We start from the raw sequence: 26,413 nt of genomic DNA, 5'->3' as shown, positions 1-26,413 counted from the left end.
ATATGTGACAGCAAGTAGTAGTGGTAATCGACAATATAAAGACTTTTTTAATTTCTTTTTTCTTTTTCTTTTTCTTTTTTTTTATACCTAGGCTAGATGTTACACATAATCACATAATTCTGCAAATTAATTGTTCTTAAATTATATAATGAACTAAGCCTTTTTAGGTGGTAGAATGAACCGACAAAAAATATCTTTATCATCGCAAGACAGTTATGTAGTTCTTTGGAGGAAGCAAATGTGCAGTGTCAAGACATAAAATTTTACACAAAGTATTGATAAATGTAATTTTGTATGCTCAGTTTTTGAAAGCATCTATGAGGACTACATTGATAGATGGTAGATTTGGTTGCTGAATCCTTTGTCGGTTTGGCAATTTGCTCATTCCGGGAAGTTTAATGACCATACACATTCTCATCGCTGTATGCTATATATAGGAAGAAATCCTCTTCATGGTGTTCCTAATAAAAAGATTTTGATAAGATTAGTATAGATAAGCAATAATTAAAAAATCAAGATATCTTATCGATACACATTATATTGTGTTATATTACTATATTGTAATGTTTATTGTTTACCGCATAAAGAGAACCCATGGTAGCACTTGTTGGAGGAATGATGTTGTTGACAAAGAAAAACAGAGCATCTTCAGGACGTAAATGGATTCTTTTACGAATTAGAAAATAAAATTGGCCAACAGTTAAATCAGAAGGTACCAAATACTTCTGCTTGTCCAAATCGCTAATCTTTGCTTTAGGCGCCTTCTCGACTATTACCTTTAACAATATTAACATTTATTTTATTAGTCACCTCACAAATATTTTTTAAATACAGAAAAATATGAATTATATAGTTTGACAATATTAGTAGGAAAATATATTAATCAGTCTTCCATGTCATTAAAAGCTACAAACAAATCAATTTCCATAAATCTATTTTCGATAAAGTTGCATTTGTTTGGCAAACTAAATTTTAATATTTGTTAACAAAACTTTTAAGTAGGCTTAATTGCTGATTTTTTGCTTAGATCAAAGACAAGTTTCAAATATGCATTTAACATAATATATTTGAATCTTGTCCAACTATTAAATAACAAGATCTAGATTTAAATCTTGTAATATTGACCTTGGTTTGCGTATTTCGCGAATCAATAAAAATTTCTTGTTATTATACTTTGATGATTTACTGTGGTGATTCATGTACAAGAGATAAAGTAATCTCTTCTTTTTGATAAACAGATAATTGTGAAAGAGAGAGGTTAGATTTTCAGGTTGAAACTACTTTGTCACGAATTAATATGTATATTAATATATGTAAATAATTGTGAAAATAATAAAAGTATTATAAGTAGTTACAAAAAAATTAACAGACTCTTGTTTCATCAAATATAAGCGAAAAATAAAAATATTCAATTCGATTTGTGAATATTAAAATATATTTGTGAATTTTTAATTTTTTAATGAATTTGCTAGACTGAAGATTGACATTTATTATAAAAGACAATTGGGAGGAAAGGAACATTAGTGGCACAGAAACATTAAATGTAATTTAAATTTCGAAATAAAAATCGTGCAGTGCAATCATGTACTGCGTAAAAAAAAATATACTTGGTCATGTGTCGCGCGATCGTAGAGTAGCAAATAAGCGTAAAACTAATGGAAAAATGATGCTTAATAAAGATAGACTCTACGTGCCTATAAATCTAAGAAGAAACTTTAGCCCGATCCAACAACAAAGGTGTAGGAAATCATGTCTTCGTCAAGGAGAGACAAAGGTCTAGAACTTCTCTCTCCTTTCAAAGTCTACTTTAAAATCTATTCCGACATGGAGTCGGAAGCGCGCCTTCACTTATTGTTAGATAGGCATATATACATAATGCTAGTGTAGAAAATGAGTAATCTTATCCGATTGCGATCGAAGTAAACAGGTTAAAGGTGTAAATAATCTCGAGGCTCGACAGCGCATATTTGGAGAGGCTTGAAAAAAGCCTCGTCGATTGCACACATACGTGAAACAGATCAATACGCGTGGAGGGGAGGATGCACGAAAAAGGAATGCGAAAATAACGTTAATCGCGCGATGCCACAAGGTGGATGAGGGAAGCGGAGGAGAGGATTCCCGAAATGACGTTTTTCGCCAAACGAAATACGGGCGGGCCGATTTAACGCAAAAAAGAGAGAAAAAAAATCCCGCGACCTTGGGCTCTCTCGGAAAACGCACGTTGCGAAAACACGATTGGATCGCCCCGGATGATCGTTTTGACCAACGTGTCGCCCCGCTCTCGAACTTCCCGAATAAGGAAACCGCATCGAGAGACTCTCGGCCTCCTGTCTAAATTGACGTGCATGATTTTCGTCGAGCCTCTCGAGCCTTTAATTTGATCAAGACGCAAAAGCGATCTCTGTACTCACAGGCACTCGATCCGGGTATTTCCGTCGTATCTTCTCGCCCTCGGCCTTCCTCTTCTCGAACGGATGCTCCTCCTTGTACTGGAACTTCATTGTCCCCGTTTACGCGTGGGGATCGCGACACGACGAAGCTCCCTCGGTTTCGTTGATCGCACGCTCTCTTCCCGCTCTTCCCGACAATTGCGCTGACTCAACGAAAGCGACGACGACGCGAGAGATCCTCGGCAACACAAGCTCCGTTCGCTTCTGTCATAACAATAACCGAGTGCCACTGCGATTGCGCTACGTCAGCGCTCTCCGCCGCGAGGAAATAGATCCCCCGCTTCCCCCGGTGCGATATCGAAAACGGTTGGTCTTATTCAAGCTCGCGTGGCTCGAAAAATTCACCGTACATCGTTCGTTCTATTATTCGAATATCGAGTTGGAAACAACGAGCCAAAGCCGCGAATCGCGAGCGTGCGAGGAGAAAAACAATTGCACTTGCACGGAAAGGTGGGAATGTCACTTCGAGAATCGATATACTTCAGAATGAATATTTCGATAGTATCGATATTGCGATATTGCGATTCTCGAAAGTTGTCCAACAGCGAGGAAGTCACGGTCGCGATCGCGCTTGAATCACTTTGTGCGCAGATAGGTAATTTTCGCGAGTATCAATGTTAAAAGTGAATTTTGTGCGCGAAAATCGGGAGTGTAAAGTGCGTGCGGTTTAACGTAAATTGAACACGTGAGATTGTGGCCAATCGACATTATATATCAATATTCGTAATTTCGAGGTCGACGACTTGGAACTACTTGTCAGGACTGTCTTTGCATATTTCACGAGTTTTTCGCCCAACGAAAGTACATAATTGGTGTACGATAATTGTCAGGTATGCATATTCTATAATTGTTTACTGTATCGATTGTACTTTTTTCTAATATTGGAGAGCAAGTAAATGAAAAACCCGCGAATTTTACCGCGGACAAAAAATTTACACTAATGCCCTCTCAGCAGTTAAAGTAGAAAGCTCTTCGTTAATAAACATATGATAATAGAAATAAAACATGATAAATATTGAATGCAGTTTTGCTTTTTCGTGAAGAATAATAGATTTTGATTGTATATGAAAAGTACTGGACAGTAACATAATTATATATAAATCCATACCTAAATCAAAATATTGCAGCACATTTACGGCGTGTTATATAACTCGCTTTTTAAAATCTTACATATTTCATTTAATATTGTTTCCAAATTTATCAATATTCTTTCATAAAATAATTCTAAAAATTCAGTGTAACATTATTTTTAAATATTAATGTAATTTCTTCTCTCAACTTTGCTCTATGAAATATTTGAAAATAATTGTAATAAAATAAAATTAAATATTTTTCTTAAATAAAATTAAATATTTTAATTATTTAATATTTTTTTTAACTTTTCTATCTTTAATTTTTGAACTAATATTCTAGTTAATGTCATTACCTAGCACTTTATCGATTATTTTCAAATATTTCATAGCAAAGTTAAGAGAAAAAATTACATTACACTTAATATTTAAGTACATATCAAATTACACAATGTATAATAATTTGAATAGAAAGAAGATAGATTTTATCATTCTTTATTAAAAGAAGTATGTACAGATAAATCTGTAATTGAATGAGAATTTAAAAAAAATTACTCGGCATCCTCTTCATCATCATCTTCCTGGCTGTTGATCTGGAAGTACCGTAATTCATATGTCTCTTTATCTTTCGAGACTACTCGCAACCAATCTCGCAACTTATTTTTCTTCAAGTATTTCTTTGTCAAATACTTAAGATATCTATAACAACAAAGTTTTCTACATCAGTGCAAATATCGCCCTTTCTGTAGCTTACAATAATTAAGGGGTTATCCCTAATATTATAATTTAATATTTATAAAGATCTTTTTTTACAATTAATCCAATCATAAAGGAACACGAAATTACTCACCGTTTAGAAAAATCCACATCACTATTAATTGAGAGTTTCATCTTATTACGCTCTAAAACAACACTATTGCCGAAATTGTTGGTTTTACCACCAACCTTAATTTTCTCTTGTAAATATTTTTCCTGAAAATCATTACGTCAAAATCAGTAACAATTTTAATTTCATTGATGTTAAATAATATAAGACTAAAATTGGAGCAGGCATAATTTAAGACAGATGTTTACATAAAATTCTCCATGTATAAAGAGGTTAGCATTTACACACTAGGTTATGTCTCATTAATATATTAAATAAACATCTCGAATAGAAATTTCGTTATCGGAAGAAGAAGCTATTACGATAGTTGTACGATGTGTTATGATAATTCAAAAAAGTAACTTACAAAATTGCTAACATCCATAATATTATCTTCTACAGGATGAGTGCAATCGATGGTAAACCTTAGGGACACCTTTTTCTTCTGTCCTTTGCCTCGAAGGACCTGTTTCTTAGCCGGCCCCTTGGCCTTCTTTGTTGTCTAAAAATTCGAAAAAAATAGATAAAATCCTTTTGACGACTATCATCGTTGCATAAAACACGTGTCATTATCCAACGTGAACGATACACAAATCTGACTCGATCGAGTCAATCTCGAAATAAAACGAAAATCCGACGTAAGGCGACTGATAAGTCGAACGCGCTCTTTCTATCTGCGATATTATTTCGTGGAAATTCGGTCATAATTACGAGTGATCGCTCTATTTTCGCGAGAGCGAGAACTTACCGGAGCCATGACGTGCACGGTCGAAGGACGAAAGAGACAGAAATGAAAGAATTGGCTACTGAATGATATGGCGCCACAATCGTTTACACTAGTTTACGCGTGCGTGTATATTCGCTCTGAAATTTTGGCACAGAGCAAAATGCAAATTGTTTCAAGTATTTGTTTTTACGTGAAAATAATTACTTTTTATTCGATTTAATAAAAAATAATATAATAGTCAAAATTACAAAAAATAACGTAATAGTCAAAATTATAAAAAAAGTGATATTTATAATCGATTATTTTATGCAAAAAATAATTACACATATGTGTGTGTGTATGTGTGTAATAAATTTTTTTTTATGAGACAAAAGAATACATGGGATTATTTTTCACAACGTTATTTATTTAAGCCTAATATGCAATAATATTTCTATATTGTATAATATTTCTATTATATAATAATAATCTGATGCTCTTTTCAGTGAGATATACAGTACAAGAAATATTGCAATTAATATAATTCTATTATTCGTACACAATAATATATCAACAGGCTAAGTGTTAAAGCATTTTCCTACAGTAGCTATACTTACAAACCTAAACTTTAGTTCTTTATAATTACTTTAGTGTATAGACAGCTTATATCGAATCTATTATGATTGAGTGAAATTAGCAACATAGTGTATTTTATTTGATAGCAACATAGTATTCCATTCGATAGAGGACACGATTAATACATTAACATTTTTTCTTAAATGACAGCAATAAGTTTTTTATATTTTTGTTGGCGCGCGTTATCGTCCGAAAATTTTACTTAGAGACAAAAGCAGTACGATGATGATGTGCATATGAACATTGTAATAAGAAAATAATAACTATATGCCAATTATTTAATATAGGAAAAGTCTTTTACTTTTTTTCTTCATTTGAATAACATTATTAAATTACATGTTATTATTTTCAAACACTTCAATTTTAAATTTAATTATCGCACGAAGTCATTACGTTAATACTTGAAAATATATGAGGATCAATAATTTTTTTTTCTATAATTCGATTACTTATTCGATACTATAATACATTTATAAGCTAATATTGTTGTTTCAGTTTAAAGGGGAGCAAATTTTCCTACAAATCTATTAAATCTATGAATTGTCTTTAGGTGATACTTACACATTTTTCGAAAGTAACAATTATATTTTTTATATAGAAAGTAAAATATATATCTCGAGTATAATATATAAAGAGTAGTATTAATAATAATTAAACTGTGCAAAGGAGTATTTAGGGAATTACTCGCGTTATTGCATCGAGTATAATTTTCGCAATCGATTGATATAAAAAACTGTATTCGTAATTACATCAATCGCGAAAAGAGATTATTAAAATTTGAAGAACTTTGGCGCAAGAGGGAGTGAAATAAATTCGTGTTCCTTGTCTCAAAAAATTATATTATCCGAGACAATGTTTCATCAAGCCGGATGTCCGGACAAGCGTGAAAAAAATCATTTGTATGGAATAGTCTGTACATGACGTACATTCGAATATTTTCACATTTTTTTCTCGGTCAAGATTGAATTCGAATGATACTTGTATCGATTTTTTTCATGATTTTCTCTGTTTATTACCTCCACATTTTAAACTTTGATATTTAATATACGAATAATGTATATATTTATTTATACGCGTACATAGAGATTTAATTTTACATTGACCATTCGTAATAATGTATATATACATGTATATACGTCGATACACGTACTTGTGTATTTTCTCATCAACAATCTCGTCAACTTCCTCGTGCTTTTCGTAACTATCAGAGCGGAATGAGATTCGAAGGACCTTCCGTGCATTCGCATTGAAAATAAAATTTCGGCTGAATTCTTAATAGGATTTTAGAATTTATAGGATATTTTTTTCTTCTTAAAAAGACTCAATCGATATTTTCATTTAAACCTAAAGGCTAAAGACTAAAAATCACGATATAAAATACAATACAATCAAGTAAAAATTACTTGCATTTAAATACTACATGCATTCGAAGAAAGTTGCTCATTATACAATATAACTATTAATAAAATATTGAAATTACTAATTATCACATCATCGATAGAGGCAAAAATAATTCAATGTTAAAATAATCATGACCGATGATTGAAGGGTTCCGGAGGAAAAAGGAAAAAATGAATCATCGTGAATCTTAAGACGAATGTCAAACAACGAGTGAATAAATCTGGAGAAAAAAACAAATCTGAATAAATTACGAAGTTACCGGCTTCTTCCACCGAACCCTTCATCATGTGGCGATGATAATCCGAATAAATTGCTCTTCGAGGCAAATACGTAGACTAGTTATTTCCGCGGATGAAGGCGTTGCATCAAGGTCGGTCCTTATCACAGCGCTCTTTTTCTCCACTCCTTTTTCGATCACTCCTCTTTTTCTCCGTTCAAGTGCATCATCGATATTTCTCGCATCGTTTACGCGACACTGCGTATATCGGCGTCCAGGTTGCTGATGAACGCGGCGCTGGCGGCCTGCGATGAGCCGCCGCCCGACGACTTTGCACCACTCGGTGCAGCCGCAGCATCACCCGCTGCAGGTGCGGCTGCACCGGGCGCCGCAGCCTGCATACCAGGTTGCATACCTGGCATCATACCTGGATAATTATAATTGGGCGGAGTCGGCGGCGTTTCCGGCATGAATTTCACTGAAACGTTTAAGCGTTAGTATTAGTCTCTAATATTGATAAAGCGACATCAGGGGTTGATAACATAAAATGACAATGGAAAAAGAGAAGGAAAATCGGATACTTTTTTTATAGTACTATTAAATGGCACTTTTAAAATAATCTTTTCCTTGCTGAAAAAATGATTTGCATTTTTGAGATATATCATGTCCATCAATTTCCGTGGATGAATACGTTAGGCTATAGTTGCTGTCTATCATATTAATATTCATAAATAAGGCTAGGTGTATTGATTGCGTTACTGTCGCATTATTCGCAAAAAAGATTAAATTCCAGTAAAATGTATTAATAAAAGTGCATATACCTTGGAATAAAAAATTCTTTCACGTTGGTAAGAAAAAAATTCTCACCATAAATTTTTCGACGGAAGGAAGGGACATACGAAACATGAAAGATTATGATTGTAACAAAATTATAATTGTAAGGAATAAGGAAAGTGATTGAATTGACGAACAAATAATTTCGATTTCTCCATCAAAATCGTCTGTATCTGTGAATAACACAGGATCTATCTTTTATCTATGACATAAAAGTAATGTCGTATTTGGTATCTTTTATTCCCACACTTTTATAACGTTTAACACACAGAAACACATAATTTGGACAAATGAAAAATATACAGGATGTACAACGCTAGAACATAGAAGTTGTATTGATATCTTCATTTCTTTCTTAACAGCTGTATTTTATATTACAGAGTATTCTTTCTTCTTTCTCTCTGTTTTTCTCTTTCTTCCTTTCTCTCTCTCTCTCTCTTTCTCCTTTCTCTCGTTCTTCCTCTCGAAATAATTTCATTCCGTTAGATAATATAGTGTATAGGTATTGTCGCGTTTTATTTTAAATCTTGATACGCTCGGCACCATTTATATACTAACGATAAATTCGAACAGTTATACGAATGGACAGCGAATCAAATAATCTCAAAGCGACGGTAATTAAACACACACGCACAGACACACATACACACATATATCACTGATGTGTCTTCTATTTTTGACACGATCACAGGGACAACCTAAACTTATACGTACAATATAATTCATCTTGTTAATTCAACGATATTTAATCGCAGTGTAATGATTTGATGGCAAAATGGATTAATAAAAATTATAAGTTGAATGAGATGGATTATATTGGTAAAAGCACATATTCTACATTAATTGTCACATACAAGAAAAGAGAAATTATGAGAGAATATAAGTAATATTCTGAAAAATGAAAATAATAAAAAATTTTACATATATAAAAAATCTAAAAATACGATTCCTCCCTTTAGATCTTTTCAATATTTCAGGTATATACGATTCTTTTAAATTATCGATCATATATTGTATTAACCGATAAAAGATTTAAGAATCTGGAACACAGGAATTTTTTAATGAAAGAAAATCGACTATATATATTTACCAAAAAATTAATAATTGAGGAAACACACACATATATCTGAAAAATAATTTAAAAAAAAATATATACATACATATAAATATTGCTTTTTTGAAATTTCATACACGATTCCGCGTGTGGAATGTATTATAAAGTTATACAATTGTCAGATTAAAAAAAAATTCTAGATTGAAGAAAATCAATTAAGAAAAAGATTTAAAATAAAATTTTTATGGATAACCACAGATAAAAACATATCGGCATGTAATAGCAAGTTTATTATTCTTACCTCCTGCTTGGATTTAACAGACACTAGGCTCTTTAATGATCTTCTTCCTGGAAGGCGCGATGCAATATATATTCGATCTTTAATTGATCTTTAAAAATTGTAATCACGTTTAACCGATCATGGTCGAGTGAAAATTCTGCTCTCGAAAAAATAGTATCTTCTTCACATTTACGTGCAGCACTAGTATGATAATAAAAAAAGCAACTGAAGCATCGGGCTTCATTCATTGTCGAGTAGAAATTGTAGAAATGCTGGTGCTTACATGTAGATATAGTATGAGAATTTCACGATCGAAGTGATTTGGTTTAAAAACGGCAAAAAAAAAATTAATTCTCTTCTTCGTTATCTCTTGGTAACTTCAATTCAACTACGCAGTGTATTTTTTATTCGATACTGTACAATGTTCAAAGCGCAGCATCATGATCGCATATTCGCCATTATTAATTAGGGATACGTCGACGGTTAAGATATGACGTACAGCTATGTGTTTATAAGTTTGTGAACATAGAATGATCATTTTAAACATTATATAACTCGGGTCATCTGTGTGCGGCCACTTAGCCCGACAATATCGAAGAATTTCTCATTCGTCGATCGGTTTTTCGCTTTTCAATTTCTGCGATTCTTACGTATTCCACAAAGCAACTCTAGCGACGCGTGGTCCCCAATTTTATTCCCATCGATTATTTTCAATAATATCATAATTTACGCTAAATAATGATCCGTGCTAAAATAATTTGGAAAGAAATAAAAAGTAGAGATAAATCTCATTTTATATATGTACACTTTTTTCTGTCAATTAACGCTAATGATATTAATAATTATAATTCAATAATTGTAAAAAGTTGATATTTTTGAGATTATATGATTTGCTTTTTTTAAAGTGAACATCGACGCAAAAGCAAAAATGATTCGATATCTTGTCGATCAACATATTGAAAAGTCCTTCTCTTTCTTTCGGTGAATTTTTCGAAAGTCACGGTGGAATCTGCAAGAACTCACAGACATCGCACATCGGGACAGGATCGGAGGGAGGAATATTTGCGAAGGATTACGATCGGAAAGATGATCGCTTTGTCTCTCGAAATTATTGCTGAATCAGCAGCAGCAGCAGCAGCACTGAAAAATTAGGAAAGATTGAACGGAAGAAAGAAGGGTAATCGGGTAAAATCGATAGAAATTGACGACGATTTCGAACTCATCGACGAATGATCGATGTATCGCGTGCGATGTGTCATCATTATGAACGTATCTTATCTCGCGAATAAACAATAAAAAGATAATCCAAGGCTGGAACTTTCTGAGCTCCCAGTATCTTCGAATTGAAAAACAACATTCATTTTTTTACGTTATCTGTGAAGCATGAAAATCGCCTCCTCTTTGTCACCAAGATGATCGTTAATGTTTATTATTATTATTAATGTTATCGTTATTATTATCATCATAATTATCATTATTATTAACATGTATACATAACATCTTGTAGATAATTCTTCTTTAAGCCTTAAAACATTATCTATAGCTGCTGTACTCCTTTATATCAAGACATTTCTCTTTTCTATTCTCTCTTCATCCGTTTTTTTAATTCCTTTTTCTCTTACTCGTATTCTTTTCTCTTTTCTTTATTATTTTTTAAATTCTCTGTACACAGATTGTGTGCTCCAAAACATTTATCGCCGTCTTCGACGAAGGCAGGCGACTATCGCAGATTTTCCTATCCCTCCTTTCCATCGCTCCGCTTCGCAATATGTTCTTCGTGTAATTCGCGAAAAAACGCGAGATGTAAGATAAAGGAACAAAGGACGCGTGTGACTTTCTTCGATATAATCAGAGCGGGTTGATCAATCCGATACACAATTCGATAAATGGCGCATGAGGGACAAATGACATATTATTTACAGTTTACATGATTTACATATATGTGTCTATAAAGTAAATGTCTCGATATACATCGTGAACATTTCGTTCGAGTATGTGCGCGAACATGCACTACAGCAACTGCCTTCGCCGGAGAGGTTTTACGTGGTGATTTTCACGGACACCCTGTTTTTTTTTCTTTTTTCCTATACATACATATATATGTATACATATACATATACATATATATATATATATATATATATATACACTTATATATTTATATATTATATGTCGCTGCAACGAATCTTTCTTTCTTTTTCGCAAACATTTCGCGCTTCTTTTTATACAACCATTCTTTTCTCTCTCAGCATTTTTCATTTTTTTCCGTTTTTTTGCGGACAGTCCTGATTAACAAAAATGAAGGAAAGCGCGATGAATATTTAGTCTTATCAATCAAGCGCATTTAATCGCAAACTAGTCCCGCTGCGATAATATCTCTCGAAAAATTTTTGTGATTTGAAAGATGAACAGATCAGTTTGCCAAAATTCAAGAGATAAATATTTCCCTCACTTTACAAAACAATCGCAATAATAACGAAATTGCTACAGTACTTGCGAAATAATGGAATATGATAATAATGAAAATTCTAACAGGATTTTGTGCAAATGTAAATTATATATCGTGCGCAATCTTCTATAATGAGAGTTACGAAGATAGAATCGGTTTAATATGGATATATATCTCTCTCTCTTCTGCTCGATCCGGAAAAAATTGTAAGAGATAACAAAAAAGTTTCATCGCAACGGCTCTCTTCGTCGTTTCCGCTTGAATTAACGTCCTCTGCTTTTGATCAGGATGACCGCCGTCATTCTTCCTCCTTTCCCGAATTGCAAGGCCGACAATCGATCGATTTTCGCGCATAATCGATTCGACGTTACGTCGCGAAGAACTTGGGCAGAGCTCGTCAACGGCTCATCACAATTTCCGTCTCACGAGATCATTATTCATCCTATCTATCTCTTCGTCTCAAAAACTACCTCCTTTTTGTAAACTACTCTTCAATCGTCGCTGCTTCTTCTTCTTCTTTTTTCCTCTCCTTCTTTTACTTTTCTTTTTGTTGCTGTTGTGGTTGTTGTTGCATTATTTTACTTTAGCTCTTACTCTCACGCTCAATTTTGCGTATTGCTGCCGCCGGTGACGCTCGCTGAAAACAATAACAAGATTTGTTCTCTTCCATTGATTCATGGACAGCGATGGTTCAGCCATGCCGTATTCCTCTTACTCTCCTTTTCCTCGGTTTTTAAATCTGTGTTTTTTCCGTTCTTTTTTTAAATTTCTTCTCCTTTGTTTTTATTTCGCATTTTTTTCGCATGCAGAAACTCGCAATGAATCGCGCTCGTCGTAGACAAATGTTTTTAAATTTAACTAAAGAGATATTTAGTTGATTTATAAACATTATTTTTATAATAAAACTTTTTATAATAAAAGTGTATTAGTGTGTATATGAAACTTTTAAATTATCGTTAATAAATATACATATGAAACTCTTTCTCTCTCTCCCTTTTAATATTTAAAAAAAAATTTCATAATTATAAAGAAAAATTTATAAATATAAATATAAAATTACATATTTAAAATTTACATCTTTTGCATACAGTTGTCTTCGACGAAGCGTTTTGTAAATTAGAATCATTCGCAGTTTGAAGCTACATGACACAGCCCGTTAGCTATAAAGACAATTTGCATGCATGTAGATACAAAAAGGCACAGATGAGTATACGAACGGCATTCGGTATGTGAATTTCTTTTTGTGAAAATAATTAGCAACAGCAATAATTGCAACAGCATTAATTGCTCTTGCCAGAAGTTCCATTTAAAGGATCTTTTTTAAACATGATATCTAAATCCATGAAAAATATCGTTGCAATTTGTAGGAAATTCTGGCTAAATCTTTGGCTGAAATTTCTTTCTGTATTACAAGCTTTCGCCATACACGTTTCACATAATGGATAAGCCATGCTATATTGAGATATTGGTTTTTAATCGAGGGAGAAATAATCAAATCGATGGTACATGCATAATAAGAGGTCAAACACGACACGCGAAGATCGTCCCAGAAACATTTATACAGTTAATTCATATCTATATTAAAATGCATTATTAAAATATTTATTTCTTGAGGATACGGTGTATGAGAGAGTTTCACGCTGTACTAGTTGAAAAATGTCGAATGAAAATAAAAGGAATGTGAAGAGAAAGAGAAAAACATGCAAAATGGAATATATATAAAATCGTTAATATTAATTTATATTATTAATAATATATTTATCATATACATTACATAATATGTCATTAATATATATTATTTTAATGTGCAATTTTAATATGCAAAAAAATAGAAATGAATCAATTATTAATATGTATCGAAAAGTAAAAAGTACATATATTTAAATATATTTTCAAGTAGAATTAATTTCATGTAATTACGAAAAAAACAAAAAATCTTTTCTATGTAATACAATGCACATTATAAATTTGAATGAAATTACATACAAAATTTTTGCAAAGATATAATCAGTAAAAAAAAGTAAATAAGAGAAAGTGCTTAAAGAAGATTTAAATTGCATTTTGGTGGAATAATGAGAGAGAAAAAGATAGATAAGTTATATCGGGTGCAACAATAAAATCATAGCTTACCGTACTGAAGAGTAGAATAGGATTAAACAAAAACTTTGAGAGAGACCTTTTTGTTATAGTTGTTGTAGTTGTAGTTGTTTGATAATTCTTTCTGTTGTCGATATTGTGGTTGTTGTTGATGTTGTCATTTGTCGTTGTGGTGTTTTCATTTCTCGGTGGTATTGTTTCTTTATTTCTGTCGCAGTCGCGAATCACAATTTTTGAAGCTTCACATTCTTTAGGTTGTTTCACGTATTTACACACTTTTTTGTGTTTTTCTTTTTCTTTGTTAATTGACCACCAGAAAATTGAAAATCACTGCCTGGGACCAACTTCAGAAAGAGGGTATCGCCGAAAGTACAGACAGACACATAACAACGATTACAATTGTAACACAGACACACACAGGGTGAGGTAAATGATTGTGTCTCGGAAAAGTGTCTTCTTCATTAGAAGCGAATCTTTCATTCATCGGTATCCCTTAATGAAAAATCGCTGATTTTCAATATATTAAGTATATATATATATACACAGAGTATATATTTAAATTAATTAAAAAATGACAGATATGTCATGTTAAAAAGATATAGATTTTATTATAGCGAGTTTCTCATCTTTATGTGGATTTTAAAAACACGCTGAACATGTGAAATAAAATATTGAGAAGATTCCTAACAGAAAGATATACAATGAATTTTACGAATTATTTATACTTAACGTTGATTTGTACGTTGTGTTGTGATAAAAAAAAGATTCAGAAATGAAAGAGGACATCGTCGAAAATTTATGAAGATGTATAATATATTACCATGATATTTTTAATTGGAGAGTACTTTCCAATTAAATTGATAGTTTATAAATATGCAATGACTCAGAGTAGTGAGGGATAGTGGGAAGAATAACGGTTTTTATAGAAAATACACGTAGCAACAGATAAATCAGCAAGTACCTATCACACAGGCAAACACAATGTAACATTGACTAGAGAGATGCCAGTTTTATAAATGCATGAACAATTTGTTCGTTTCTCACAAAAAGCGTAATAATATTAATAATAATAATAATACAATATAATTATAATTATTGTAACATTGTGTCACATTTTATTACCTAAATTTTTGAGTTTAATAATAATTTTGATAATGAAATGTCCATTTAATTCCTTATAAAACTGGCGATACTTGATACGTGACATTATCAAAATTAAGGAATATTCTGAAAGCTCTGGGTGAGTGGAATTTCAGTGTCGGATGATAAACAACGAGAACGAAATCAGAAAGTTTGTAGATTTAGGGGTGTACATTTTCTACGACAAGTAAAAAAGAGGTACGAAAAACGGGGTGAGAAACAACAATGGTACGCAATGTCGCAATTGTTTTGCTTTCTACCTTCAGATTCACTCACACACAAATCTCTTCCACCAATCAGCGCGCCTACATGAAGTTCGCTAGACGGAAAAAGAGAAATACATACATTTCACACATGTTAGATGATGAATGGACAAAAGGAAGACAGAATGACACCTTTTTTCAGGCGGATCACACCGGTAGCGGTGTCTTTCATCTCATCTCATATCCCTCGTATGATAAAGACGTATTCTTATAAAGAAGCAATATTTTCATTTCGTTTATAATAATCCACCAGAATGATATTTTTGCGAAATAGAACTTTAATAGATTCGAAAATTATTCGGAAATAGAAAGGAAACGTTCGCGAATATGATGTTTTTGAAAAAATCCGTGAAAATGGATTGAGGTCAAATAATTGACATAACTCAAGCAAAGCACGATAGACAATTTGTTTCGGCACATTTCTTCGAGAAATCTCGAGAGATCCCTTCAAGAGGATTTCTCAAAAGCTATGCAAACTCGTAGACAACATTTTGCTTGTCACATCGCGTCGTTTTTCGCATCGTGCAAACATAACCGTTTATAGATGTCTCCTTAGCACAAAGGGTATAGATTGACAGAGAGACATTAATCAAGAACGACTGATTCAGATGCGAAACACGATGAACATCAAGCTTTAAAAAGAAGTTAGTCTATTTGCGGTAGAAGGTTCATATTTGTTTGTATCGAGATAAGAATTTGAAAATAAAATATAGTTATTAATTTCTGTAACTACATCTATCTAAATAATATTCAATTGATTAAATCTCGACAAAGGGTCGACACTTCCACCATATCAAAGCAAAGAGCGCCTTAAAGAGAGTAACACTGAATTAGTCGCTTGAAATCGGGACGAGATATACATCGGGACGAGATGGCACAAAACATTTAAACAGTTACAGTGGCAGTGTTGACAGCTGTTAAACGTCAGTGTATTAGTGAGGCACTTACCGACAATAATGGCCAGTACGATGAGTCCGATGACACCCATGATGATCATCATCTATTAAAAAAGAATACAACAATTATTATTAAATGAAAAAAATTTCAAGCATTGTGATAAATATTTCTCAATTATTAAAACTTTACGCTTACCTTTAGATTCTGTAGCCAGAACTTTCTCTTCAATTTTCCTGCTTGCTGTTCAAATTGTGACGCTCCTTGTTGGAGTGCATCTGTAAATTACGCAATTGTATGATATCGGGAGTTGCATTTTAAATTAAATTTAAGTATAATTTTATTATTATTATTTTATTATTATTTTATTTTAAGTATAATTTTATTAAAAAGAAACAAATTTCTGTAATTTATTAAATGCAGATAATGTGAAGTACGAAATATACGTTTGCACAATATATAGCGGATTGCGTGAGAAAAGATCGACCAGCCACATAACGTGGCATCGATTCGAGCGTGTCACAGTAATCGATATCAACGTGTAGTCAGACGCGCAGGGTCGAACTACTTTGCCATGAATGGAAGATGTAGCCTTCACGCGAACATATACTTTCTACTTAGTCAGCAAAAACATAATGGATGTGAATATTATAACATCATATCTTGTAACGCATGTGTGAAATAAATTACAACAAATTGAGTAAATCTATTGTACCGTTTACAATTGTGCATTATAAATCTATAGCGATACATTTTTTGTATAGTATCTTCTTATACACAAGAATAATGTATATTTCATTCTTTTTTGAAATGAAATCATTTTCATTCTTTTTTAAAATATTAATTAATCTCTCAGGGTACAATAAATAATGTCCAGCATGAATGAACGCATGCAGATATAGAAGCGGTAAACAATAGAGTGACGTGTATAATAATTAATGAGCATATATCAGTAATGGACAGTATATAACAGAGCACAAAATGTATATAATCGCAAAATAAAATACGGCAATAATTCGATGAAATAGATTTAGAAGATTAATGATCGATGAAACTTGCAATGAAACTTTTAATCGGGAACGACGATCGCTACTGATTCTCTTTCTCTCTCGCGAAATTTTTATTATCATAAAGGCCTCACCTGCTCGATCGTCAAGCTCGGAGAGCTTTTGATCGCGCTCGAGGACCTTCTCGACGTTCGTCTTCATGATGTCGACGACCTCGTCGACTTGCGCTTGCGTCGCCTGCAGCCGCTTCTGCGAGGCGATCTGCTGGGGCGTCCTGGGGCCGCCGACGATGCCATCGGTGCCTGCGCCTGCACCTGCCGCTGCATCCGGTGCTAAACCACCCTCTGTAGCCCTAGAGAAAAAGACGTGGTTTTTCAAAGATGATTGCCATAAACGATTCTTATAAAGAAAAGAATATTTATTTAACATTTATATTAAATATCGTGTATATTATATAATAATATTATATAAATAATATATTATATATATCGTATGCAATATTAATATTAATTTTAATGTTAACATTAAAGTACGCGAGATATCATAAATAAACGTGCGACCTTTATAAATGTATCAATTGCCGCTTGAGAGAGAATATTGGCAACATAAAAGTGTTAATATAACTGTTTCAATAAAATCTAATAATTCAAAAAAGAAATAGTAATAAAATAAAATATAATAATAATAGTATTTTTAAATGCGCGAATATTATTTCAGAAATTGAATGTGTAAAATAAATACGCGTTAAAAAGTATAGCTATCGTGTATAATATTGAAATCATATATTTATTAAATATATGATATTTATTATCGATGCATTTCACGATTTGTTTAAACTGCGTGATTTATTTGCATTTTTGTAACGTGCTCTTCTAACGATTCTAAAAACGTGAAATAAATGCGCAGATAGAGCGTCCTGGGACATGCGAGCCAGGAATTATAGTACCATCATTGCATGGTGCTTGGATGCTGCGAGATTTTCCCCATATCAAGCCGCGGGTGGAAACCGTCGCAAAAGGGCAAAGTTCATGACACGATTTCACCATTCACGCTGTTTAATGGCAAAACTCGATGCGTATTACCTACGCATTTTTCACCTACTATTTTCTAAGAAGTATAATAACGATGGTAGTAACGCGAACATTGGCTGAAAGCGCATTAAAAAACTTTCTCGAGATGAGCAGAGTGAAAGGTCATTGATAAGGTCGACTACTCGTGTGTGGCCTCAGGAGATTGTAATTCATAGTCCACGTGCATACGAATATTCAAAGTTAAACAATTGCAATTATCTGTTATGAAATCAGTTTGTGAAGCCTTAGCATATATAATCATGGATAAATCCATATCAAACAAATAATAATTATTGCATATTTTTGATTAATTATATTCAAAAATTATTCATGAAATAAGAAAATATATTTTTACACTGCACGCTTTTTCAAATATATTTTTTCCATATCATCCATATCAAACAAATAATTATTATTGCATATTTTTGATTAATTATATTCAAAAATTATTCATGAAATAAGAAAATATATTTTTACACTGCACACTTTTTCAAATATATTTTTTTTCAATAATTTTATATAATTTTATATCAGAATAAAGCACTATGTGTAACCATTTTTAATTGTAGCATTTTTTAATGTAATATTTTTCTGTAAAGTTTCAAAAAGGATGAATACAAATATCATTTTCTATCCACTGTATATGGAAATGTCCTGTACAGGGATTTGAGAATTATATATAATATTATATGCGTATATCGGTCGTATTGCTTATTTTTACTAGATTTCCGACATCAAATCGTATGACCTTTAGCACAGAACGAGACTTTTCCGGAACTGCTGCGAGTATAATGTCAATTTAATTACCCAACAACTTATGCGCGTATTGAGATAATTTAGTTTTCCATTTCTTTCCAGGTCGTAGCATATCTTTCATCAATTTCCATTCATTCGTCAAATATATAGTATATATAATCAATTAATTGATTAAAAATTATTCATGAAATACATAGATAGTAAAATTTATTAATCAACTAATTGATCAGACAAAGTTACATAATTATACCGATAAAATCAATCAACTTATATATTGCATGAAATTAATTCTTGTTGTGAAAAAAATTTCCATGATTATCTAATATTTTATAGTTGGCGATATCTACGATTCGAGAAACGCTAGTTAGGGCGAATGAAAAAGCGGTCGACGATAGATTGCGGGTTTTATTTTTGGCCAGATACGATCGAACGACCGAGTGGCAACAGCCGATCGATCGACTATTCGAATAACGCTGGCAGAATAGTTAAACATAGAGAAATGTCGTACGTGCCTATTCCCTGGATTGTTTTCATTGAGATGTCGGATGCAATATCAACAGAATATTTGGCCATGGCGTCCAGTATTTGCCGCGATATTTCGACGGCAATTCCAGTTGATACAGTTTACATCAATCAACAATGTAATTAATGAACAATTATATTGAAGTAATTATATGAAGTAATTATTTAATCCAAAATTAATTGAAAAATAGAAAGATTATGTAATTACATATATATATATATATATATATATATATATATATATATATATAAAGTCTAAATGTCTACATTTTTATTGATATTGTTTTATTAATATAACTTTTCGATATTTATTGAAGTATATGCAACGATAATTTTCTTTTTTTTATGTGATTCAAAAATTCCTTTTATTATTGATTATTTCAATATAATTATTTAACATTAAATTGATTTGTTTGTTGGCGAATAAATTTTCTGATTTATTGAAATGGTTTTTTTTCGAAAATTTCTGCTGCTCTATTCTTTTTTTATTGTAATAATTTTATAGATACTTGAGAGATATTTGTCGGATTATTTTTCGATATAGTTGTGTGCATCATGCGTAAAAACCAAGAATTATTCACCCTATGACGTAAAATGGGATACGTAATGGAATTAATATATCGATCGCAAATATGTCTTCATTCTTGTTATTAGATTAGTAGAACTGGCACTGAATAATCAATAATTATAGAATTTGTGTAAAAATATTATATTTAAAATCTTTATTTCTCATTTGCAACAATTAAAAGTTCGTTATAAGTACTCTTCAAGACAAAATAACGTTGTTACTTCTAAATAAATTAATAAAAAATAAAAAATATTAGAGCAAATGATAAGAATATATGGTTCGAGACAATTAATCGAATTTTAATACATATAGTGAATTAATATATCAAATTACTTATTCTAAAAATTATTGATTTAATTTTGTATAATTAATAACTTGCATATCTCTCATATGTAATTTTCCAATAATTTTCAGAATTATGCCATTCAAAGGGAAACAGTAATTTCATTAAATTATCTCTAGAGACTCTCAAGGAGTAAATTGCAACCGATATATCGCGATAGTTAGACTGTTGCGCCTTGAAGATTCCGTCTTTGATCGACGTACAAACAATCCGACAAATGGTTCATTGTTCGCCATACGCGTCACAACGTTACGCGCGAACCTTTCCGTCTAGCAAAGCCGTAGAACATTGCCGTAAATGTGCTCATCATTGATTATCTAAATATAGAAACTGCGAGTCGACATGTAGTAGCAGAGCGGTGCGATTCGCGCGATTGATCCCACCTATATATACAAGTATATATGTAATAGATTCCCGAATGATCCAAACGTATCAAACGTGCAAAAAAATACTGCGTAAAAAATATACATGGAAAGCGCTAATCGTCAAAGAAGCAGGAATTTTTCGCGCGAATAGATAACATGCGTGATAATGTTCGTCAATCTCCGTTGTAATCCATCGCGAACGCGAAACAATTCGAAATTATCATGTGTCCTTCAAAAAGATAGAGCCACCCTCCCTCCCCCTTCTTTCTCTCTCCTCGCTTATCGACAATGTGTGGGTGCTATAACGATAGGCAATGTTTGAATCTATCAAAATTATCCAAGATAGCGAAATACTCGAGCACGTAACAACTATATATATTGTTTATAAATATATTATCTCGATTGACCGAACAAATGTAATATCTATAATCGAGCTAGAGTGAAGAGAGATAAAGATGAAAACAGGAAATGTGCAAAGAATTGAGGAAAGCAAGAAATAGGAAGCTACATATTGGTTTTCAAAATTATAATTAACATATAGTTGTACCATCGTCATAAATAATATTACCGTATATATAAATAATATTAACTGAATAAATAATATAAATAATATAATATAACTATAATATAACTAATATAACTAATAATATAAATAATACATACTAATTAGTATATTAATATAGTGAATGTTAGAAAGATTCGCGAGAGAAATTTAATATATAAGAGTGAAACTTTTTTCATATGCAGCATCTCGTCAATATTTTCCACAATCGATTTCTGCCGTTTTTCGAATCAAAAAAATTCGCATCATACATCATTGAATGAGATGCGTTATTCGTATCTTGAAAGTTCAAAAGATCACGGCGCGTTGCGAGTCGCCTCTCGATTTATATCTCTGTCAACGAAATCGAGTCCGCGTATATATAACGGGCTCCGAGAGACTCTTCGTTGCACTCTATCGGAAATTCTGTCGTGTGCTGCGAACGGACGGGTCGTGCGAGGAGGATCGATTGGCGACGACAAGGGCCTCGGCAATTGCGTCTTAAAACGCATCTTACAACGTCGTGGCTGTCGCGATATTCTCGCCCTCCTCGCCAAGTCTTGCGCGATCCTTACGCGGTTTTGCGCATTCATACATCCGCGAAAAGTCGAATCGATTGCTGCTCCCCGCGAAACTTTTCGCGTGTAAATCGCGATGAGCGATTTAGAGCACGAGGTATAGTTCCTGTTCTATAATCGCTCATTGATCTAGTTACACGTCGGACGCGTTTTACAGTTTGCGGACAGGACATGGGAGGCCATTTATGCAAGTGCTTTTCGATTCATTGATCACGGAAAACGCTCACGAAATTCACTCTCGATGCAGCTCGACGGGACAATCGCCATTTGTATTATCGGTCCAACGCCAAGCAGAAACTAGGAAACACACCTTTTCAATTTTCTTACGCGAAACTGATGTGCTCGATGCTCGCGATTTCCTACTTCTCGCTGAAATACAGTGCGGTCTTATATAAAGTCTAGTCGGGAAACTTTGACGCCTTCGAAACATTAATACGTCTCTTGGACCATCCTTGATTAATATTATATTCCACAGCCGCGTGTATCTCGATTATCCTCAGATAGCATTTCACAAGGACTCGTTCGCGATCGAAGACCGTTTCCGAGAATCTCACGTCACGAGACATCATCGGATAATCGCGAATACGTTGAATCACGCGACATTTCCGCGGATCCTCGCGCCTCGTTTGCTCGGAAAGCAATTCCGGCTCGGAAAGCGGCGGACGCGCGGATTATCACGTGTACTCACATGCTCGTAGTAGTCGATCGCCTCGGGCTCTTTCTATTCCGGCAATCCTCGTCGGTTAATCGGTCGGCTCGGCGTCAACCCCCGGTCGGCGTTCGGCGCGTAACTTTTCGCGAGCGACTGCCACAGCGAGACTAGATGGCCGCCGCGGTATTGATAAAATTTCCAGCGACACGCCGCCGCGCCGCGATATCGCCGGCGCGCGCGCTTCGACGATATATCTCGATCGTATTCCTCCACCCTCGAACTTTGGCCGTCGCTTCCGTCCGACTCGCCGCGACGATCACGCCCGAGGACCGCGGCGAGGATTTCGCCGAGGAACGCGGCGAGGATGTCGCCGATCGGCCGACGTTTGGTGCGAGACACGCGCGGGGAAACGTCAGACAGGATCGCGGGGATGGTGCGTTTGAAAGCGCGACGAGCACGCCGAGGATCGATCTCTCGAGAAGGAGTCGACAGGGTCGACGGACGATTCTCCAACCCTCCCCGAGCGCGCACGCGCGGCCGATTTTGGTCAATACGACGGTCCCGATGCCGTTTCGCAACCCCCATGCGCGAACACACCCTACACCACCGCCAGGAACGTGCTCGCGTACGGGGCACCATGTGCGTCCTCACGCATGTCGATGCGTATGAGAGAAATTGTCCCATCTGAGACTCATGTAAAATAGGGGTAGAATTTTATTGATAATGTTTGTTTTACGGAAATGACGCATCTCTGCGAAATGTAATAATACAGTCGTTACGATGAAATGATTTGTCTCTCTCGAGACAAATTGATATTTGTGTGTTTATGATTCTAGAATCATTATCAGCTGATTGTGCAATAGCTGTTGAATGAATTTGTAGGATACCGATTCTCAGACTTTTCGATTGTCTACGAGTTACTTCACACAAGCTATACCAGCTCATGTGAATTGACAGTTATTTAAAATATGATTTTTTTCAATAATGTACTTTGATATGTGTAAAAGAATTTTTATAGAAAAATCTTATGATAAATCGCATTGGCATAAATTTCAAGTGTTTACGCATGTATCATTGCGTAATGTATCAGAGACATGGGAAGAAGGTATCGCGGCCTGATCGCGCTTTCGATACATCGAAATTAATATTTGGCGTACGTTCCTGGCGACGCGGTGCAAATACGCGCACGTGCGCAAATCCGCAACATGTTTTATTTATGCCTTCGTCCCTCGCAATTTTCTTGGTGAGTCACGTCGGTGTCACAGTGAACGACGACGCTCGTCCAAAATGCTTCTGCGATATTGCTCGTACGCTCGATTATGGCAACTCGTAGCGGTAAGTGCGATCGTAACTTTTTGCGGCAATAACTTTCTACGTATTATTACGTATTGTCTGCGTTGTCGTCGCGAACAATTGTTTCAAGCCCGTTCAATTTTATTTTCCGGTCAACGAAGATGGCCGCTCGAGAAACATCATTAGACTTGTCATTCGCGATTGAAGTTTCGAGACGAAATTAAATTGCAATTCCATCTAATTAACAACAAATCGTTACGAGATACTTTGGTAGTTTTTTCTATTTTTATTTAACTCTTTTGCGCGTTTATGTAAATACTCTCGATTGTACTCTTGATTATGAAAAAAATATTTCAACTTGATAACATCTAGTTAAAATATGACAATATAGAAAATAAAAGCAATGCAATATTCATGCTACAAATATTGTGAAATATTGAAATTGTAATTTTTTAATAATGATAGATTGCTTAAAAATATACATAATTGATTGATTTGATAACAATTAATTCTGTTGTGTATGTATCGATTATAATTAAATTATTTTATTTACATTTATTTTAATATTAATTTTAGTATTATTTTAATATTGATTTTATTTTAATGTTGTTATTTTAATAATTGTTGTATATATATCTGTTGTGTATATATATCGAATATAATTTAATTATTTTATTTACATTTATTTTAATATTAATTTTAATATTATTTTAATATTAATTTTATTTAATATTGTTATTTTAATAATGTTATTTTAATAATTGTTATTTTAATATTGTTATATTATTTTAATAATGTTATTTTAATAATTGTTATTTTAATGTTAATTATTGTGCATTATTATATTAATTTGCAAATTAATATAAATTGATGAAAATTTATTAATGTATAGAAAATTAAATTGATGTATGAAAATTTGATTGATGACTAGTAGATTATCGTTTTTATCGACACAGAAATTTCGACTATTGCTAGATGGCGCGAGGAGACTGTAATTTGACGAACTGTTATTAATGTGATAGCACGAGGCAGCACGAGACTTGTACCACATTTTGTTGACTCTAATAAGTTATTATAAACTGTACACACAAATTACGGTCGAAAAGAAACGACTTTCGATTGATTCAATCGTACATTTTTGCCATTTTATTCAATCCTTGGTGAGCATATTAAAATATCCATGACGTCATAATTATCGCCATCTTCGGCCTGTCATTTCACTGTTGTCGCTATAAACTGTAGTCGTCATCGTAATAATTCCCATTATATTCGTTGTGTCTATATAGATTTTATTGATTATCTTGACTTGTTCCTGCATTTAATATCTTTAAGTAAGTGGCAAACAAGCATTTATGCAGTATTGAAATCATTATAACATAATCGCTTTAGATACCGTATTGATGATTTCATCACTTTTTACAATTGTATCTCTTTATTTTTTATTTATATGTGCAAGAATTTCTTTGTACACAAATTTATTAATGACGGAGAACGATAAATATTTCGCAAACTGCCAAATATATAAATAAAACTCGTCTAAAGAGAAACATATGTATGACTTTTGAGGTTATGGGCGTGTGCTTATTAATTATCGATAATATAATTCCTTCAAAAATTATCGAATAAAATAGACAAATGCCTTTTATATTATTTATTCCACAATCGAAGATAATCCACGTCATTAATCCACGTTATAAATTGGCAAATGGAGTAATTATAAATTTTGGGGGAGAGGTTAATTGTAAAACATTTTTGCTTCAGGACTATGGAAAGTGGAGGTGCAGGAGAAGGAGAAATGGGTGGGCCACGAAACACTCAGCAAGCAGGAGCGAGCAAAAAGTTGCAACAAACGCAAGCAACAGTGGACGAAGTTGTGGGTATAATGAAGGTTAACGTGGAGAAAGTGTTGGAGCGAGATCAGAAACTCTCAGAGCTTGAGAATCGCGCTGACATCCTTCAACAAGGCGCAACGCAATTCGAACAACAAGCCGTAAAATTGAAACGGAAATACTGGTGGAAGAATCTCAAAATGATGATTATCATTGGCATCATCTGTGTTGTTATCTTAATCATCATCATTGGTGAGTACATCATTGGTGAATATACGATGTATTCACAAATCTTTAATTTGGTATAGTTATATATTATTCTTTTCAATTTTTATGATAGCTTCGGTTGTACCAAGTTCATCTTCAGACAATCCTGATAATTCTCCATGATAGCATTATACCAAAGGGTGGATACTGTGTTGTCCCAATCAACCATCCTCTTTCTTAAGATAAGTTATGCATTCGATGAATTATGTACAAGGGGATTGTAAAGCGCTAGGTGAAACGTGATTGTGAATTATATATTTATATAA

The 26,413-nt window shown here is 33.3% G+C and overlaps 4 protein-coding genes across 9 annotated transcripts; 1 reads left to right on the top strand and 3 right to left on the bottom strand.

Annotated features, from left to right (window-relative positions):
- Window positions 1-191: 191 nt before the first annotated feature.
- Window positions 192-2,739, bottom strand: LOC105256213 (gamma-aminobutyric acid receptor-associated protein). The gene is made up of 3 exons (XM_011265946.3): window positions 2,412-2,739; window positions 579-776; window positions 192-461 (listed from the first exon to the last, which is right to left on the bottom strand). The coding sequence occupies exons 1-3, from the start codon at window positions 2,499-2,501 to the stop codon at window positions 396-398; spliced, it is 354 nt and encodes a 117-aa protein (XP_011264248.1). The 5' UTR covers window positions 2,502-2,739; the 3' UTR covers window positions 192-395.
- Window positions 2,740-4,071: 1,332 nt separating this feature from the next.
- On the bottom strand, window positions 4,072-5,142 carry LOC105256222 (60S ribosomal protein L22). The gene is made up of 4 exons (XM_011265965.1): window positions 5,134-5,142; window positions 4,753-4,887; window positions 4,371-4,492; window positions 4,072-4,219 (listed from the first exon to the last, which is right to left on the bottom strand). The coding sequence occupies exons 1-4, from the start codon at window positions 5,140-5,142 to the stop codon at window positions 4,072-4,074; spliced, it is 414 nt and encodes a 137-aa protein (XP_011264267.1).
- Window positions 5,143-5,903: 761 nt separating this feature from the next.
- LOC105256214 (vesicle-associated membrane protein 2) lies at window positions 5,904-23,149 on the bottom strand. Of its 4 annotated transcripts, none has more exons than XM_011265951.3 (6): window positions 22,795-23,124; window positions 17,498-17,715; window positions 16,555-16,634; window positions 16,411-16,462; window positions 15,460-15,518; window positions 7,669-7,823 (listed from the first exon to the last, which is right to left on the bottom strand). In XM_011265951.3, coding segments are annotated over exons 1-5 (366 nt in total). In that variant the 5' UTR covers window positions 22,797-23,124; the 3' UTR covers window positions 7,669-7,823; window positions 15,460-15,504. The 4 variants fall into 4 exon arrangements, with proteins under 4 accessions (XP_011264249.1, XP_011264253.1, XP_011264250.1 ...); XM_011265950.3 differs by lacking the exon at window positions 7,669-7,823 and adding an exon at window positions 12,544-12,599 and having other exon boundaries at window positions 22,795-23,121; XM_011265947.3 differs by lacking the exon at window positions 15,460-15,518 and having other exon boundaries at window positions 5,904-7,823; window positions 22,795-23,149.
- Window positions 23,150-23,944: 795 nt separating this feature from the next.
- LOC105256216 (synaptobrevin-1) lies at window positions 23,945-26,278 on the top strand. 3 transcript variants are annotated; one of them, XM_011265954.3, is made up of 3 exons: window positions 23,945-24,093; window positions 25,813-26,132; window positions 26,221-26,278. In XM_011265954.3, exons 2-3 carry the CDS (start codon window positions 25,817-25,819, stop codon window positions 26,268-26,270), a joined length of 366 nt encoding a protein of 121 aa, XP_011264256.1. In that variant the 5' UTR covers window positions 23,945-24,093; window positions 25,813-25,816; the 3' UTR covers window positions 26,271-26,278. The 3 variants fall into 3 exon arrangements, with proteins under 3 accessions (XP_011264256.1, XP_011264255.1, XP_011264254.1); XM_011265953.3 differs by lacking the exon at window positions 23,945-24,093 and adding an exon at window positions 25,037-25,211; XM_011265952.3 differs by lacking the exon at window positions 23,945-24,093 and adding an exon at window positions 25,223-25,382.
- The last annotated feature ends 135 nt before the right edge of the window (window positions 26,279-26,413 follow it).

Source organism: Camponotus floridanus, unplaced genomic scaffold (genome assembly GCF_003227725.1).
Source record: "Camponotus floridanus strain SB8 unplaced genomic scaffold, Cflo_v7.5 scaffold74, whole genome shotgun sequence".
NCBI classification, from domain to species: Eukaryota; Metazoa; Arthropoda; class Insecta; order Hymenoptera; family Formicidae; genus Camponotus; species Camponotus floridanus.
Note: the sequence above shows the minus strand (reverse complement) of the source record. Positions and strands in the feature narration are given on the sequence as shown.

Excerpts from the sequence above, each read along its gene's own strand:
- LOC105256222 (XM_011265965.1), bottom strand. Across the intron at positions 4,493-4,752 it reads TTATGGATGTTAGCAATTTT|GAAAAATATTTACAAGAGAA; the intron begins GTAAGTTACTTT and ends AATGATTTTCAG. Across the intron at positions 4,220-4,370 it reads GATGTGGATTTTTCTAAACG|ATATCTTAAGTATTTGACAA; the intron begins GTGAGTAATTTC and ends TTGTTGTTATAG.
- LOC105256214 (XM_011265947.3), bottom strand. Across the intron at positions 16,635-17,497 it reads CGAGCTTGACGATCGAGCAG|ATGCACTCCAACAAGGAGCG; the intron begins GTGAGGCCTTTA and ends CGTAATTTACAG. Across the intron at positions 7,824-16,410 it reads CGTACTGGCCATTATTGTCG|TGAAATTCATGCCGGAAACG; the intron begins GTAAGTGCCTCA and ends TAAACGTTTCAG.
- LOC105256213 (XM_011265946.3), bottom strand. The coding sequence starts at position 2,501 with ATGAAGTTCCAGTACAAGGAGGAGCATCCGTTCGAGAAGAGGAAGGCC. Across the intron at positions 777-2,411 it reads AATACCCGGATCGAGTGCCT|GTAATAGTCGAGAAGGCGCC; the intron begins GTGAGTACAGAG and ends ATATTGTTAAAG. Across the intron at positions 462-578 it reads CCATGGGTTCTCTTTATGCG|GAACACCATGAAGAGGATTT; the intron begins GTAAACAATAAA and ends TCTTTTTATTAG.
- LOC105256216 (XM_011265954.3), top strand. The coding sequence starts at position 25,817 with ATGGAAAGTGGAGGTGCAGGAGAAGGAGAAATGGGTGGGCCACGAAAC. Across the intron at positions 26,133-26,220 it reads TATCTTAATCATCATCATTG|CTTCGGTTGTACCAAGTTCA; the intron begins GTGAGTACATCA and ends TTTTTATGATAG.